Source organism: Corylus avellana, chromosome ca3 (assembly GCF_901000735.1).
Source record: "Corylus avellana chromosome ca3, CavTom2PMs-1.0".
Classification (NCBI taxonomy): domain Eukaryota; kingdom Viridiplantae; phylum Streptophyta; class Magnoliopsida; order Fagales; family Betulaceae; genus Corylus; species Corylus avellana.
Window position 1 is genome coordinate 38885583 of NC_081543.1, and position 18703 is coordinate 38904285.

The 18703-nt window shown below is 36.3% G+C and overlaps 3 protein-coding genes across 5 annotated transcripts; 1 reads left to right on the forward strand and 2 right to left on the reverse strand.

Annotated features, from left to right (window-relative positions):
• Window positions 1–425: 425 nt before the first annotated feature.
• On the reverse strand, window positions 426–7320 carry LOC132175117 (26S rRNA (cytosine-C(5))-methyltransferase NOP2B-like). Its single transcript, XM_059586949.1, has 18 exons — window positions 7226–7320; window positions 6483–6740; window positions 6216–6388; window positions 6031–6094; window positions 5788–5921; window positions 5568–5651; window positions 5400–5474; window positions 5238–5309; window positions 5067–5140; window positions 4504–4556; window positions 3765–3874; window positions 3254–3322; window positions 3079–3153; window positions 2539–2631; window positions 2364–2443; window positions 2177–2276; window positions 1063–1325; window positions 426–906 (listed from the first exon to the last, which is right to left on the reverse strand). The coding sequence occupies exons 2-18, from the start codon at window positions 6733–6735 to the stop codon at window positions 855–857; spliced, it is 1824 nt and encodes a 607-aa protein (XP_059442932.1). The 5' UTR covers window positions 6736–6740; window positions 7226–7320; the 3' UTR covers window positions 426–854.
• A 4374-nt stretch (window positions 7321–11694) lies between these two features.
• LOC132175355 (oligopeptide transporter 1-like) lies at window positions 11695–15786 on the forward strand. 3 transcript variants are annotated; one of them, XM_059587278.1, is made up of 8 exons: window positions 11695–11729; window positions 12223–12310; window positions 12661–13106; window positions 13300–13397; window positions 13601–14173; window positions 14286–14553; window positions 14636–14818; window positions 15049–15786. In XM_059587278.1, exons 2-8 carry the CDS (start codon window positions 12238–12240, stop codon window positions 15667–15669), a joined length of 2262 nt encoding a protein of 753 aa, XP_059443261.1. In that variant the 5' UTR covers window positions 11695–11729; window positions 12223–12237; the 3' UTR covers window positions 15670–15786. The 3 variants fall into 3 exon arrangements, with proteins under 3 accessions (XP_059443261.1, XP_059443264.1, XP_059443263.1); XM_059587281.1 differs by having other exon boundaries at window positions 11699–11729; window positions 12229–12310; XM_059587280.1 differs by having other exon boundaries at window positions 11700–11729; window positions 12226–12310.
• Window positions 15787–15918: 132 nt separating this feature from the next.
• LOC132174880 (pentatricopeptide repeat-containing protein At4g21065-like) lies at window positions 15919–18271 on the reverse strand. The gene has a single exon (XM_059586614.1). It carries the CDS (start codon window positions 17925–17927, stop codon window positions 16047–16049), a length of 1881 nt encoding a protein of 626 aa, XP_059442597.1. The 5' UTR covers window positions 17928–18271; the 3' UTR covers window positions 15919–16046.
• Window positions 18272–18703: the final 432 nt, after the last annotated feature.

Below are 18703 nucleotides of genomic sequence, written 5' to 3' on the forward strand. Positions count from 1 at the left end.
CCCTTCAGAAAAAACTTATATATATATATATATAGAATCTAATGGAGGGTATACATGTTATTTCTTAGTAAATATGTTATCACATCATTTAAAATTTTAAACGACGTAAGACCGTATATACACCTAAATGCAACAAAGCAAAATCAAAATAAGTCCTCCAAGTAAAATTGAAAGGATCCTATCATGCAGAAAATGGGGGTTAATTTAAAGTTATAGTGCTAAGCAATTTATGCAATTAAACACAGAATTACCACCAAAACAGCACACTGATGATACTAGGGTAATAATCAAAATTGATTCTTTGACAAACATTTGAGAAACAAAGCCTTGTTAACTCAAATATGGATCCTACATTCCAAAACTTCATAAAGCTATGGCTGTTTTGTACTTTGGAGTTTGTATTGAATGTGGATTTCCCAGGAAAAAAAAAGGGGCAAAGCTTCAAATTTTTTCATATAACCGAATCCTAAAATTGCATATAAATTTGTATTGAAAACAAAAACAATAACAAATTTACTTCCAAATAAACAAAACCTTTAAAACTTGTAAAGACCAAGAAGTGCGAGCTATTACAAGTTTTCCCTTCCACTGATGCTTACAAGAACAAATTTTGATATCTTTTTTCTTAGCAAAACAAAATTGGATATTATAAATACTAAGCTGGAGATCATTACAGTAAGGTTGAAGTAACCCCTTGATTATCTTGTGATCACATTGCAAAAGCGTGCATGAGCTTCTCTGGTGAACACTCCCCCTGTTAATACAGTAATGCAGGCAGTTTGTACCAGAACTTAACCATTAGTAATTTATCGACCATGATTCATGTATTGCCACTAGTCGCTCCACTTCTTCCACTACTCGCGTGCAGCCTTCTTATTTTCCCTCAATGCTCTTCTCTTCTCTTCCCTGCAAGTGTTTGAGAGAAATGAAGATTTGGTTGTACAAAGCAGACCAACAACACCCTAATTTGTGTGAACTTTAAACCTACATTATAAAGGATGTATAGAATGCAATTATTTTAATGGATGAAAGAGTTTGGTGAAACATGGAGACTGCTGTTACCTTGCTTTCGAGATATTTTCTCTTGATTGGGATTTCCTTTTCTCCTTCTTCTCCTCTCTTGTTAGGTATTTCCTTTTATACCCTTCTTTGGCAGTTGTATGTGCTTCTTTTTTTCCATTTTCAATAACACCGTCTTCCAAAACCTCTTCTTTTGTAGTGTCAAATGTCAATTCCACAGCATTATTTCCACTGTCGCCCTCCACCGTTTCTAACGGTTCATCAGAATGTTCTGCAGCTGGCTTTGAATTGCTAAATTTTTTCAACTGCAAGAAATTTTTGTAAAAAATAATAAGATGGAGAAATCAAAGTTACCCGCAATAAACTGAAGTGCAGGGACATTACATAAACTATCCAGAAAGTCAGGTCCAAAATACTAAATTTGGACAGAGCGACTTTCAAGAAAACCCATTCTGGTTGAAGTTGTCATTTGTTGCAACAAGGCTAAACTGCAGGACATTCATGTTTTCTGTATCCAACTCCAAGCCTAGACTGTCAATTCCCCAGCATTCTTGCCGCTAAGTTTGTTTTCCTTTTCTTTTTCTTTTTTTGGCGCAGACATTGATATAATTGATAAGAGTACTACTTCCATAGGGAAAATACAAACTATATTTACCAAACTGAAGAATTAAGGGTAAGATTTTGAGTGGTTAGAAGCACTGATAGTATGGGCCTGTTACGTAAAGAGATGTTCTAGTGGTTGACAACTTTTGCATTCTATACTTTGGGATTAGATAACAAAATAATTGAGAAAGTAGAAAGTTTAAGCAATCTCAGAAGTACTTGAAGAGCTACAGCAAAGGCCATCACTTATATTACCTGTCTATGGAGTCAAGCAAGCTAAAGTTAGGAAGCTAAAGAAGTAAGAGTCCATCATTTCAGGCAGGTGCTTGGAATCACAAATTCATTTCCTTTTGCCAGGTGTGACAAATTTAGGTGCACATGATGCTTACAGAAGCATTTGAATTTTGTTTTATCAAAGGTGTGGGCCGTGTGGCTTCTCCAAAACCCCCCTCCCCACCAACCCAACACACGCACACACTAACAAGCTTTGCGATTAGGGAAAAAAATGTTTGCTTTTTAAGAAACAACATTATTTTCAAAGACTGGTACCTACCTTCGCCACAAAAAAGCCATCCATATTGTGAACATGAGGATAGAAACGCCTTGTCTTTTCCAAGGATGGGTGAAAGCGTTGTTCCCTAAACCTAATAAACCTGGTAGACAGGAAAACATAATTAAATGTGGATATTCACAAGGTTTGACAGCAGCTATGGTGCACAAAATTGACAGATTATTGTTACCCTGGACGTCCAAAGTCAAGCCCACAAGACACCAATTTAACATTCCTCTTCTTGAGTGCATAGTCAACAACTGCTTCATTCTGCAAGATGTAACTTTAGGACGGGAAAGAAAAACAAAGGGGAAAAAAAGAGCAAGCGTACTTGGAAATCCTCAAGATTGTCCTTATAAACAAACCTCAGCAACCATTATGGAACAGGTGGAGTAAACAACGAATCCACCAGATTTTGAATTGGCATCCACCATATCAATGGCCGCAAGAATCAATTGCTACAGAAAAAAGAATACAGCTTGAGAAGAGCTTCACATGCTAAAGCATCTGAATGGCAAAGAAAGAGGGTAATTTTGCCACCTTTCTCTGGGCAAGTAAAATATGTCACAACTAGAAACTTTTTGGTGCACTTCAGTTTCAAAATATTAGGGTATATGGAGCACTGAATAGTATTTCCATTTTGATATTTTGGCATTAAAATTTTCTACTTTAATGCTCCGTTTGTTTTGACATAAAATGATTTTCAAAAAACATTTTTCCATATTTTCAGGTGTTTGGTGCGACGGAAAATATTTTTGGTTTGACCGAAAAAGCCACTTTAATTTTTAGAAAAACCGTAAACTATTTTCCGAGTTTGAGTATCTCATTTTCAAATCGTCAAACCGAGCTAGAACGTCATTGGGACTTGACTAGGGAACAGTATAAAGTACAAAGTACAAATTCACCTTCTGCAAATGTGCACATTTCTTAATTTCTTCCAAGCTTTTAGTGTTCTTAACAGACTCATCTTTAGATATGACCTGCAAAATAAGTACAGATCACTTAGTTTTGTAAAATAGTTAATGAAAGAAGAAGTCAAACAAGGAGAGTAAATAGTTGAACATCACCCCAATTACTTACCCCAGTCCCACTGCAAGGGGCATCCAGCAAGACTCTATCAGCTGTATTGACACCCAAAACCTTGGGGAGCTGAAACAGAAGAATGAAAAAAATAAAAACTAAAAAATCTTATACATTAGTCGAGTCCAAGCCCTTCTTCTTTAGGAAAAGCAATGATAATATGCTGTGAAGTAATTTCCATGTTTAGCATGCTTAAACTTGTAGATAATCAGAATGTTCCTATCATCATACATAATAAAGCAATAATAACAGTGAAGTAATTTCCATGTTTAACATGCTTAAACTAATAGGTAATCAGAATGTTGCTATCCCCATACATAATCATTACGCATTTCAATTAATTTGAGAACCATTTTGCAATAAAAAGAAATTTTTTTTCTATTCCACATTCCACAAAATTAACTATGCAACATTAACAAAACAAACGTCCAGGCTTTGATAAAATCAAGCATTCCTCAAAACATTAACTTTCTAAATTTTATGCAAGAACCATGCAAAACAAAAATCAAACCTCCTTTCCGTCATAGTTACAAACTACAGTGTTCGTCACCCCCATTCGATGTAGATTTGCAGTGAGTGACTTAAGCCTTGGTGCCTTCATCTCATTTGCGATAATTATTCCTGGTGAAATGGCATCAGAACACCAGAAAATTAATGAAATAGAATTATGGAACTTCTACATGAACTTAACAAACAAGAAAAGAGTGGTCACGGCAGCACAAGGACATCTTAACAACAAAGCCTTATGTATCTTTTCCTTTCAGGCAATATAAACACAGTTGACCCTCTCATAATTAATATAAACACAGTTGACCCTCCAGGAATAAACTTTGTCTCGTGTAGATATCTAATGTTCCTGTTAATTTTCAAAAAAAAAAATCTCACAGCTATTAGTATATTAACCATTAGAATAAAGTACTGTGCTTGTTTTTAAATACTGCAGATTTAACTGCCTTTATTTAAAATGTATTCTTTTTAAAAGTAAACTGTGCAACTAAGATGATCGAAAAATACTTCAAAGCTCATAATTAAAGAAAGTTACATCCATGAGATGAAAGTAAGTAGTTGAGGCATGAAGAAGAACAAAGATCAGTATTTTATAGTTGCCAAAAATTAAAAAAATAATAATAATAAATAAATAAAGATTCTTAGGGGTTAGATTATAGATATCTTGCGTCATATTTCTCTATGACAGATTAAGACCTTCATAACACATTAATCAATTAAAATAATTAGATATTACCACATACCACTATTTTTCATAAGAGCAGCAATGTATGTTGTTTTGCCACCAGGTGCAGCCCTGCATGAGGGTATAATTGTTATAAAATCAATAGAATGTAGTGATAATTATACTAGCAGAAGAATTGTATAAACATTCTGACTATTTTTATTTTCATGTTACAGTAAACATTATGAAAGTTTCAGACACTTATGTTTTTGACACAAACAAAGTTTGTGCGAGAGAGAGAGATGCACGCAAGTTGTACATGTAGATGAGATTATGTGTCCCACATTTCAGTTACTTACTTTACTGATCCCTCTGCCTGAGGCTTAAGCAAGTAAGTAGTTCCACAATAAGCAAAAGATATTACATCTGTTTCACTCTCTTTACCTGAGATTGTGTCAAAAGCGTGACTACAATAGCACAGATTTGCAACACAAAGAACTTTTAACTTTTAAGTGGAGCTACAAGTCACCCAGGCATTTGCAAAGAAGTGCACAGTTTTGCATAAAATCCAGATACCACATAGTTTGTCTGAAAAACAACACAAAATAACAGCTAAAAATTTCATCTTTTAGTATGACTTACGCCATATCAACGATCCGTTCCCTTTCTTGAGGAGCAAGGGCCATGATAGGCAAAAATGAGCTTGCACTTTGGAGCTGTGGAAAAACAAAAATTAGAGCCCTAAGGACACCACATAGAATAAGTGAAATGAGATACAGTGTCAGTAGAATGTTAACAAATGAAGCCACCTACCATGTAGAAACCTGCCATATATTCAGGAGTTGCACCAATGGGCACTTGTGAATCATATACAACCAGTCCAACCTGCAATGGCCATATCAGTACCTATTATATTATCAAGTATAAGATAAGATTGAGAGAGAACAGAAAGTAAACAGATAAACCACTCCTTACTTTTGACCACTTGCTTAAGGGATCTAGGTTCACTCCTCTGTTAATCAGAACATCCGCCAAATCCCGCCTCCGTGTCTAAGTTGAGTCAAAACAATATTTTATAGTATCGAGAAGAAAAACATAAAGTAGTCACAGATAAGATCTAGCAGCATACAACAGTTATGTCACCTTTAAAGTATTAGTTCGTAGACATATGGGTCGAGGCTTCTCAAAGGCTTCAATAAGTTCCAGAAGTTCAACAACTGGGAACATCTGTAACAGAGCGCACAAATCGTTATATAGAAGCCCAGAAACACAAGTTTTTTTTGTTGGGGGAGGAGGGGGTTAGAAAACATAGATACAATGATTACATGGGACAAGAGAGAAAGAGAGAGAAATGATCACCCACCTCGACTAAAGCCCCAATTAGGAAATCATTGTAGCCATAGTATGAACTTAAATCCTTCTTAAGCTGCTCAATGTAATCCTTCCGTGTTGTGCCCTCTTGCTTCAAAGCCTTAAAATTTGAAAGCACTCGAACAACTGAAGGAAATTTTAAAATTAAATTTGAAGAAAAACAAAGCAGAAGAACTTTGAAAATAGTAAAAGATAAAAACAAAATAAAAAACAAACTAAAAGAAATATTACTCACTCTCTTTTATCCTCCTTTGGAGATTTGAAAGATCAGGGGGCCCACGTGCCTCTTCATCAAGTTCCTAAGTTATTTTAAAAATAAAATAAAAGCATGGTAGAAGATTTCAGCCGATCAAGACAGAAAAATCAATGAAATTGTCAACTAATTATTTTACAAATCATAACATGGCAACGAGAATAAACCTTCTTGGTAGGTAATCTGAATTCATCAGATTCCTCTTTAATGTTGAGCTGAATTTCCTTCTCTGCGTCTTCTTCTTCTTGAGCCCTTTCTGCATCAATAGCTTTTGACTTCTTCTCGATATCAGATTCATCTGAATCTGACCCCAAGTCTGAGCCTGAGCCCGAACCTTTCTCTGCATCAATATAATAAAATAACTTCAAATAACTAAATAACCAAAAATTGAAAGAAAAAAATATACGAGAACCTTAACATATGAGAATCACAACCTTCATCATCACTTCCTTGTAGGAAATCATCAGCTAACGGATCATCCCCATCAGAAGAAATTTCTGAACCAGAACCAAAATCTTGCTCATCTCCATCAAAATCCTCGTGTTCCTCTACTTCTTCATTCATACTATCAGAATGGTCGGAAACATCATCTTCTTTTGTGTGTTTAGCAGTAAAAAACTCATTCTTTTGCTTCTTTTTAGGTGGAGGTTTTTGTGACTTAGCACCCTTTTTCTTATTAGCACCCATTGCAGCTGTGGAAACAGAGTACACATTCAAAATGGCAAATATGCAACAACCCATCAAACAATTTTACACAAATAATGATACTATCAACTGAATCAGTTAAATGGGTGCAGAATGAACTGAGCCAAAAGGAATATTGGGTTATTCGAGCTCCAAGCTCCGCCCCAGCTTGGCTTGACAAAAAAATTGTTAAGCTAGGAGCTAAATGGATTTCTCTCTCCATGACTAACCTAATTCAAATAAACACATGACTAACACCACACCAAGCGCAAGCACGCACACACACACACACAACTACATAAGCAGAAATAGTAAACTCCAGCAGTTGATGGATTCTGACACACATTAATCAGCAATATATGCGACGAAAAGCTCCAATTTTGAAATCATGGAAGGCAAATTTTGGCGCAAAATCAAATGCCAAGCTCAACCAAACAAGTTATAACTAAATATACACTTCCAAAAGGAACTAGGCTGAGCATGAGCAGCTTACCTGGTCGTATTTCACACAGAGAGGGAGACAAGAGAGGGTTTCACGGTTTAGACGTCGTCGTCTTCTTCTTGGTCGGCTAGGGTTTAGGGTTTATGAGCGAGAGAGAGAGAGAACAAATTTCCCAAAGTAAAAGTAGCAAAATTTAATGGAAATATGGGCTTTTTTTTTGGGCCGTATTGACAGGCTTGGGCTTTCTGCTTGACTTTTTCTGGATCCATAAGTCTGATACAGGCTGCAAAGATTGAAAAAGAGAAATTATGAGTGGTTTGGGCTATGACTGCTCGTAGCCGTTAGGACTAGTACTCTTTCTTCTTTTTTTATTATTATTTTTTAATAAGCCTGACATTTATTACGTTAATTACTAAATAATTAAATTTTATAGAAAAAACTTATTACTTCATTTTTTTAACATGTAGCACCATGTGACACTCACCTAAACTATCGTGTTATTTTGTAAATAACTTATAGTAAAAGTTAAAGCAGATTTGAAAATGTTAACATTGAGTCGTGAACAGAATAAGGTAAGGTGGCATCTTTCACACATAATAATAGATTTTTAATAACAATTCAAGCAATGGAATAGAGCAGTCCTATGGAAGAGATAACAATGCCAATAATATATGTAATTTGTTGTTTCTTGGTCCAAAAATAAAAAAAGGTAATTTTTACCTATGTATGAAATATTATTTTTCATTAAGCCACCATCAAAGATATTACTACTTATTTGGCTTTACCAATTAGTACAAAATGTAAAAGAGTTTTACCTTCAAGGCTCATAGACCAATTTGAATGGATTTGATCAATAGATTATCCATATAAGTGGGTGAACTTTATTTGGTTCGTTATTAAGTGAGATATGACTTTATTAATAATTATAAGAAACTTTAATTGTAAGTTAACTAGTTCTTTTAGAATGATAGCGCAAATGTAATTACTCATTTCTCTAAGTAGTAACGAATGATATTAAAGCCATGGTCAATGAGTTTTATAAATAGTGTGTCATTTATTCTCCATCAGCCAAGTGGTTTGTTTCATAGATCAGTAAGTGGGTTAGAGAGGGGAGGAGAGATAGATAGGGTTAGATGCTGACTCGATCAGAGTCGAAATTTGCCATACTCCAACTTCTAACTTGACGACGATAGTCAAAAGTCGAATCAACCCCTAATTCAACTTGCACCCTAAAAGGATGCCGAGCATAACCAATCCCAATAACATCGACTTGAAAATCGGTAACCAGTCTAGCGGCACAGCAAAAAGGCATGTCATGACCCAAAATCTCCATCCTAGTAATGAATCATGATGAACAATCGCCAAAACCATCATGATAATCATCAAACCATACCACCAATGCCTTTGCATAAACTTCTCTTGAGCACAACCATCATTGTATGCCCTTTGCTGAAAATCAAATAGAGGAAACTGTGTGTATAACTGAGGAAAGAAACCCTAAATCCTAAACCCTAATCCTATCACCACCAACCAACCAGAGAAATAAAAATGATTGCCATGATTGTCATCATATCTTGATCACAATCATGATCTTCACCAACAGTTGTAAGGGCATAGATTGCATTGCTGAAAACCATCATATCTTTGCCCATCTCTCACCACATTCTTTTCTGTCAGTATGGGTAAAAGTTTGGCAAATCAACTGGCCATTAAGACCTAAATTCCGAAATTTCGGCTGAGGCAGGGTGGGGCATGGTGGACCAACACTGTATTTAACATCTTCTAAAAGTCATCCTACTGACTCTAGGGGTGCTGCTTGAGCCCATATTTTTAGCCATCAACTTGCTTCTTCATTGTCTCATTTGCCACATTGGGGACTCTTTTTTTTTTCCCCCTTTTAAAGTAAACTCTCTTCACAATCTTTTTTCTTTGTTTGAATGAATTAAGAGTTTTATTAGGGTTTCAATTATGAGCCCTAAAGGATGAATATATTATCCTTTAAAATTTTAATTTCATTCAGTTCTTATTGTAAGCCTGTACAAGGCACCCTACATTCAATTCAGGGTTGATACAAAATAGTGTCATTTGATAAAAGTATACTTTCCTTAAACATTTGTCGTTTAATTAGGAAGTCTAAGGTTTTTTCGCATCACACTGCCATGAGAGTAGAGTAATGCTAGAAAGAATATTAGAGTTATCTTAAATATGATGTGACTTTTAAAATCACTATTAAATTTGAGATAATCGTTATTAAATTTTGATTTATTAGCGATTTTAAAAGCCACTTCATATTTGATAATAGTAATAAAAACAATTTTTTTTTTTTTTAAAGAAAAAAGAGAAGTATATACTAAAACAACCAATTCATTACTTTTTGAAAAAGAAGCAACGTCTCCAAGAGGTAGCTCAATTGACTAGAAACCACGCCTCATGAAGCGGTGGTCACTAGTTCGAATCTCCCCTCCTTACTCTTCTGTGGACATGTCAAAAAAAAAAAAAAAAAAGAGCAACAAAATAAGGAAACACAATGAAAAGATGGAGGGATTCAAGGAAGGCAGTGAAGCAACAAATGATAATCTATTACGAGTGATAATTAGTATAATTAATTAGACAGATAAACATGATTAAAGAGAGGGTATTATTCTTCATGTTGTTGATCATGGTAAAGAATAAAGAGATATTTTGGTGAGCCCCTTGGTTACCATACGATTGCCCTTCACGTATCTCACACGCAAGAGATCCCTTTGTCAAATCTCGGCAGTGCAATCACCATAAAAGATTTGACTAAATTGATCATATTAGTCCCCTAAATTCAAGCCCCAACTATCTCCATAAAAGCTTAATTAGCTGTCAAGCAGCTCCATTCCTTTTGAGGTCTAATATCAACCTGGCTCTCAACAGCCAAACCTACCTAATTCACTATATATATAAATAATATGGTTAGAATATGGTTGTGTGTTTCTTAATGTTTTTTTTTTTTGTCTGGATTTGGATCATCTTATATTCTCATATATTCTAAAATCTGATTAATCCATTTCATGTAACGGTTTAAATAAGTTCAGAAATTTGTGTCTCTGAAGTAAATGGATTTGACATATTAAAAACTAAAATTGATTACCTTGATAACACGATAACACACAAACTTCTGCATTTGTTTAAACCGTTAAATGAAATAGATGACTCATATTTTATAATATGAGGGGATCTCAATCCTTTTTATCTTGTTTTTTGTTTAGAAAAGAGTGTAATAGTTTTTAGTGTTTTGAGAATAATTAAATTATTTTGTGACGTAAACGGAGTGTTTTGCACATTCGAATAGGAAGCAAACACCTGAGCTTAAAATATCAAAAAAGTATTTTAACATTTCACACCAAATAATTTGTGTTTCTCTTAACAAAATACTCATTGACAAAACTACCAACAAAATTACTGGAGCTACCGTCTTAGTTGGTTTTGAAGACTCCGGTGTCGGAGGCTCAGAGGTGAGCCGTGGGCGTTGGGATTATTTAACAACACATGCATGTAATATTATAGGCATCATGTGTGTGTATATATATATATATATAATCTTAATAAAAAAAAATTATATTATGAATTATATTTGTAATTTAACTTAAAATCTAGCTGATAGCCCCCATATGTTTAGGAGATTCTGGACAAAAGAATCTCCCAAATTTATCGTCCTTTGTTTGCGTGTGTCGGGGGAGAATACACCCCCCACCATAAGGTTGATTTGTTTGGCCTCTCAATTAAGACAAAGATTTTCGCCTGTAATCCAAAAAGTTTAAACTTGAATTTAATATTTTATTTAAGAATCTAATTATTTAATTAAACTTTAATTTAATTTAGACATTTTTTTTTTAAAATACCGACATAAAAACCAGTTAAAACAAGTCATATCACTAGTGTAAAATGAATGTGACAAGTGAGAATGAAGAGTTCATTTTTAGAGTATTGCTATATATTATTCTTTTGGCCTTATTTTATCTGTCAAAGTTGATGCGGCGTTTAAAATTATAATTAAATTTAAGATAAATTATTATTAAATTTTAATCTAATTGTAATCAGTTTTGGAGATAAAATAACATATAACATTTACTCTTTTTACAAATCAATATTTAGAAGCGAAATGTAGCTATTAAAAAAACACATAAGAAGCTATATTATTTACGTGTTGAGAAATGCTTATTTTCATTCTATCGTCCATCTTTATTGGGTTGGCATGGATGAAGCAAGTAATGTTTGAGACCATCACTTTTTCCCAAAACTCATACGGGAAAAAGTGATGTAGGATGGTTAAAAGGTAATTTTGCATTTAACATTTATTCATTTATATTACCATCTCACGCTGATGGAGCATGTCAACTTAGCGAAAATATACTGGAAATGGACGTCATAATATAACAAACAAACATTTATCATTACATACTAATAACACGTGTCACTTTTTCAGGATACTTGTCCAAAAAGTAGGAGATATATATATATGAAATGAAATATGAGCTACGTCCTTTCCCACGCTCTGTTTTATCACAAATAATCGCTTATTCATAAGGTATGAAAAACAGAGTGACATCTTTGCCTTAATTAATTTCCATATACTACTTTATTTTATGTTAAGGCAATTTTCTCCTTCTTTCTAAATAGTCGGATCTTGTTAGCATGAATACAGATTGAAATGCATGCAAGATTAGCAATAATAAAGAGCCGTAGCGGGTATATTCAGATTCTTGAAAGATTCATAGCGAAAAAAAAAGGTCCCCCTTTTTTGCCGGTCAGTTTAGTCTTGGATTAGTTTCGTTGCTCGTCCAACGAACAGCTAGATCCTATCTGGGTCGCTTTGAACCATAAACTACTAAAGTTTCTGCTTAAAAATAGAAATTCTTCACGTAAATTTTGGAAAAGACGTGTGTACAGTCTGTAACATTGAATGCAGGCCTGTGTGCATCACACAATTGAATTGTGTGTGTGTGTGTGTGTGTGTATATATATATATATATAGTGTTTGCGGTTGAAGGAACTGAGGGATTTGGCATTTTTTGTCCAAGGAGAAGGAGCGAGCCATGACAGGTTACGCTGATGATGGAGTCCCTGCAAAATCGTCTCCGAAGCATGAAACCAACATCGACCTCACAGGTAAGCCTCCCTTTCAAGATTCATCAAATTCTTTGTTATAATTGATGAATGTTTGATGCATGAGATGAACTTTATTGCATAAACATGTATTACATTTCTTTGTTTTCTTATGATTATTTTCCTGCACGTGTGCATACATAATATGCAGAACAGGGGATATTTAATTCCATAGAATGAATTTGACATTCAATGAGAGATACATGACATGGGTCTGAAATATTATCAAAGTTGCTACAAAAGAACCCACAATTATGATTCTTTTTTCCTGAATGATTTCTTTTTCTTTTTCTTTTTTTTTTAAAAAAATTTTTTTTAAAAATTTTTTGTTCTTGTCATTTGGGTTGAAGCAGGGGATGAAGAAGAAAACGATAGCCCAATCGAGCAGGTTAGGCTGACGGTTTTACCGACCGACGACCCAACACAACCGGCCTTGACATTCCGAACATGGTTTCTTGGGACAATATCATGTGTCATCCTTGCTTTTGTGAACCAATTTTTCGCGTACCGCCAAAATCAGCTATCGATTTCCTCAGTCTCAGCACAAATTCTTGTGCTCCCAGTGGGGAAGCTAATGGCTGCTTGGCTTCCAAAGACGGTATTTCGAGTCCCACTCACAAAATGGTCTTTCTCACTCAATCCTGGGCCCTTCAGTCTGAAAGAACATGTTTTGATCACTATCTTTGCCAGTTCCGGAGCCGGTGGGGTCTATGCCGTTCATATTCTCACCAGTGTCAAGGCTTTCTACCACAGGGGACTCCATCCAGCAGCAGCCTTCCTGTTATCACAAACCACTCAGGTATTTTTGTTCACAATATGAATATTTCAATTAGACATGTTTTAATAAAAATAAAATAAAATAAAAAAAGGCCTTATCTCGAGTTTCTACGTTAGATGAATGCGAGATATTGAAACCCGAATTCAGAGAATATCAGCCATCAATGTCTTTACACAGTGGTTCTTTGTAAATTTTTATCCCATATGTTTTGCAGATGCTTGGTTATGGATGGGCTGGACTGTTCAGAAAATACCTTGTTGACTCTCCTTATATGTGGTGGCCTGCAAACCTTGTCCAAGTCTCTCTATTCAGGTACTTGCATCCTCTTTCCCAGCCTCAAAATTCTATTTAGTAGATTCGTATACGACTCTTATACAATTGGGTACTGATTTTTACTGCTCGTCATCTCAATTATCTCCGTCTGCTTAATAGCAATTCTATGAAATAAGTTGGCCTTGCTTTTTGTTGCTCTGCATTATTTCCTCAGATTGAACAAAGTTACATGTGAAATACAGGGCATTGCATGAAAAGGAAAAGAGACCAAAGGGAGGACATACAAGGCTGCAATACTTCTTCTTGATTTTTGTAACAAGCTTCGCTTACTACCTCATCCCAAGCTATCTTTTCCCTTCAATATCATATCTCTCCTTCGTTTGTTGGATTTGGAAGGACTCCATCACTGCCCAACAGATTGGTGGAGGCGTCCATGGCCTTGGACTAGGCTCAATGGGGTTTGATTGGTCCACCGTTGCTGGCTTCTTGGGCAGCCCTTTAGCCACTCCTGGATTTGCAATTGTCAATACTTTAGTGGGATTTTTTGTGTTTGTCTATATCGTTAACCCCATTTTCTATTGGACTAATGCATATGACGCTAAGAAGTTCCCTCTCTTTTCCTCTCACACTTTCGACCATGATGGCCAACGCTACAACTTAACCAGAGTTCTTGATCAGAAAACTTTCGGTATTGATTATGAAGCTTACAACAGTTACAGCAAACTTTATCTAAGTATCTTTTTTGCCCTCTCTTATGGCTTGAGCTTCGCAACTCTAACGGCTACTATTTCACATGTTGCCCTCTACAACGGAAAGTAAGCTTCTTGACATCAATTAGTTCTATTTCTTTCTTTCTTTTTTTGGACTGAGCAGAACAATTTCTTTTTTCATGATATTCTTTGTTTTTTTCTTCTTGTGACTGAGCAGAACAATTTGGCAACTGTGGAAGAAGACAACAACTGCAGCAAAAGATCATCTCTCGGATGTGCATACAAGGCTGATGAAGGCGAACTATGAACAAGTCCCTCAATGGTGGTTTCAAGTCATCTTGCTGTTGATGGTGGGTCTTAGCTTATATGCTTGTGAAGGTTTCGGCCAGCAGCTCCAACTCCCTTGGTGGGGACTTTTACTAGCCTGTGGCATTGCATTGTTTTTCACCTTACCCATCGGAGTTATTCAAGCCACAACAAACCAGGTATGTTCTTGCAATCATCTGCATTTTCTGCATCTTTTAACGGACTACATTTCTCAATAAACCGTGTTAATGTTAATTGCAGCAACCAGGGTTAAATGTGATTACAGAGTTGGTTATTGGGTATCTTTACCCAGGGAAGCCTCTAGCTAATGTGGCTTTCAAGACCTATGGCTATATTAGCATGTCACAAGCACTCTATTTTCTGAATGACTTCAAACTAGGTCATTATATGAAGATCCCTCCAAAATCCATGTTTATCGTACAGGTTGGTTCATTAGTTTAACAGTAAAATTTATTTGATTTTTTTTTAAATCCACAACCCTACCTACAAGAGCTGTGTTTCGGTTGAGTGAAGACTCGAATAACTGATCTTGTGGACCTGTGGTATTAACCAAATCAAACGGGTCGACACTTGCGGGCAAATTTTTTTTATTTGAATTCATGTTCACAATGTTGGTATATAAGGATTGATATTTTGTTAATTTGTATTCTCAGTTAGTTGGAACATTAGTTGCTTCAAGTACCTATTTCGCCACAGCATGGTGGCTTCTCACAAATGTTGAAAACATCTGTGATGTAACATTGTTGCCGGAGGGGAGTCCATGGACATGTCCCGGCGATGATGTTTTCTTCAATGCTTCGGTCATATGGGGAGTCATAGGCCCGCTCAGAATGTTCACAAGTCAGGGTATCTACCCAGGGATGAACTGGTTCTTCCTCATTGGCCTCCTAGCCCCTTTTCCCGGCTGGATACTTTCCCGCAAATTCCCCAACATAAAGTGGTTTAGGCTTATACACGCGCCTATCATCCTTGGAGCTACATCCGCCATGCCACCGGCTAGAGCGGTGAACTACTTGGCTTGGGGAGCCGTCGGAATGTTCTTTAACTTCTATGTTTACAGAAGGTTCAAGGGATGGTGGGCTAGACACAACTACATCTTATCTGCTGCTTTAGATGCTGGGGTTGCCTTCATGGGAGTTATCCTTTTCTTCACCCTTCAAAGCCGGGATATTATCGGTCCAGCCTGGTGGGGTTTGGACAGTGATGACCATTGTCCATTGGCTATTTGCCCAACGGCACCCGGGATCCAGGCCGAGGGGTGCCCTGTTCTATGAGATGTCTTCAAGAAATCCCCATGACCAAGGGTTAGGTATTGCACATGCTGATAAAGGTCAAAGGTGAAGCTGTAGAATTAAAATATTTGAAATATGTTGCTTCATTTAGGGATAACGGGTTTTATAGATGTTTTTTTTTTTTTTTTTTTTTTTTTTTCTTTTAAATAATATTTGTAATTAAATAAGATTTCTTATTGTTATTAATTCAAAGATAGGACAATTATTGGTTTGCCTCATCATATGACTGAATAATTCTTTGATATAAGATGCAACTCATTTAGAAACGATACAAAATAGCAAATATAATGTTCACCATGAGGACTTATCAAAAAATAATAATAATAATAATGTTCACCATGAGGAGCCTCAGCCACTCCCTACCAATAATCCCTGCAAGTACAAGAACCATCTTTGAAACAATGGAACCGATTCCTGTCTCTCACAACTATCTCTCGATCAACTATCTCTGAGATGAGTTTGAAAGCAGCATGGCAGTCTTCACAAACACGAAGATTCTTCATAATCCTAATTGGCCTTCTGGACGGTGTTTTCATCAACCCGAAAGCCAGTGCCAATTTCTCACTATGGCGAAACAGAAATTTCTCCTTCTCATTCTCTTCTATGTCCAGTAGTACAACTGAAGTCTTTGGCACGTATCCTCTTAGCTTTATTTTTTGAAGTAGTTTTCCCCACATCTGGAATATCTCCTCAGCTTGAGGATGGGACTCGTCGCCGGCAGCAAACTCATGCAGCACTCCGTCTACCATGATTGAACTCCACCCGGGTGTTTTCTTCACCCCGTGATCTTTCATAAACTTTCTCACTTTTGCAGTGTCTTCCCACCGTTCTGCTTCTGCATAAATGTTTGACAACACCACGTAGTATCCATCATTAAGCGGATCCAGTTCAGAAAGGTGTCGGATTGCTTCCTCAGCCAGCGCAATGTTTTTGTAAACTCTGCATCCACCAAGCAAAGCTCCCCACACAACCCCATTGGGTTTGATAGGCATGTTCATAATAAACTCGTAGGCTTCTTGAAGAAGGCCTGCGCGACTGAATAGATCAACCATACAACCGTAATGCTCGATTCTGGGAATTATCCCAAAATCTCTAGTCATGCTCCCAAAAAATTCACGTCCCTTGTCTATCATTCCGATGTGGCTACAAGCATGCAATAGTCCAATGAAGGTTACATCATTTGGCTTCACCCCTATCTGAATCATCTCAGAGAAGAGTCTCAAAGCTTCCTCAGCTTGCCCATGCATTGCAAGCCCAGCAATCATGGCTGACCACGACACAATAGTTCGTTCTTCCATTTCCCCAAAAGCTCTACGAGCATCTGCCAAGCATCCACATTTGAGATACATATCAATCAAAGTATTAGAAATATGAACATTTCTCCTAAACCCACTTTGGTTTGAGTACTCATGAACCCTCCTTCCCAAATCCAAGGCACCCAAATCAGCACAAGCTGCAAGAACAGCCACCACTGTCAACTCATTCGGCCTCATACCTGCCTCTTCCATCCTCATAAATAAATGAATAGCCTCCTTAGGCTTCCCACATTGGACGTAGCCTGCAATCATTGATGTCCATGACCTCACACTTCTATCGGGCATCCGTGAAAACAAATCATAAGCCCCCTCAATATCTCCCCTCTTCACCAATTGGCTTATCATTATATTCCACGTCACTACATCTCGCTGCGACATTTTCTCAAACAACAGCCGAGCATCCCCTATCGCTCCGCACAAAGCATACAAATGAACAATCATGTTTTGCAAAAACAAATTCGACTGCAACCCAAGTTTCTCCACATAACCATGAACAATTCTACCATTCAAAATATCCAATAAATTCGTGCATGCCTTGAGAACAAAAGAACAAGTGAAATTATCAGGAAAAACATCGAACTGGCGCAATTTATAGAAAAGCAAGATTGCATCAATAGGAGAATCGCCTTCTGCAAAGGTTCTCAAGCACGAATTCCAGAAAACAATCTCAGGCTTTTCCTCGCGCTCAAGGATTCGTTGGGCGTAAGCGAAACTAGGTGTGAGAGCGCAAACAAAGGCGGCCCGAGAGAGAGGGAGAATGGAAAGGGGAGTGTTGGTTTTGATGAGGTGGGCATGGACTTGTTTGAGCTCAAATGGGGTGTTGAAGTTGTAGAGAAGGTCAGGTGTAGGGTTTTGTGAAGTGGGTGAGTGAGCGTTTCTATGGTGAGGAAGAAGGTGGAGCCCTGAGGATGGAGAGCAAAGCATTTCTATTTGCTAAATTAACAGTTTTTTGAATTGAAAAAAACAGCCTCTAAATTTCATGTATGCATCCAAAACATTTGCAATTGTTTCACAATATAGAAACACATCACTGCTTTATAGCCTACACCAACGCCATGCGATAAATTCCTGCAATGAATTCAAATTCAGCAGAATATCACAAGCCACCTACTATCCAACCAAGAGTCAAATCATAGAACATCTAAATTCATATGCAAACGTTGATGCAGATTTTGAATGGCCGGACCGGAGATAGGGGTCATGTAAAACAAATAAAAAGATAGCACCACCGGCGTAAGGGCTGTTGAAATAGATTTTTAGACCGTCAGACGAACTCTGCAAAAAGCCCCAATATCTTCTTCAAAAAAATTTTTACCATTATCCACAAATTTAATAGTTGATTTATTAAATTTATAAAAAAATTTAAAAAAAATATGAAAAAAAATATTAGAAAAAATGCTAGAATCTAATAAAAACTCCACATTTTACCCATAAAAGTCCGTGTGACAAAATGCCACATCATATATTTTTTGTGGAGAGAAAAAGACAAAACAAAAATAAAGATAATGTGACATCTTGCTACATAGACCTTTTAGGGCAAAATGTGAAGTTTTTATTAGATTCTAATAAAAGGAAAATGTTAAGGTTACAACACAAATCCAACTTATGGTCAAATTCTTTCCTATGTGTCATTTTTTTAATAAAAAAAAAAATTTGAGAGAGAGGATTTTGGGATTCTGAAAATTTGGAAAAAAATACAA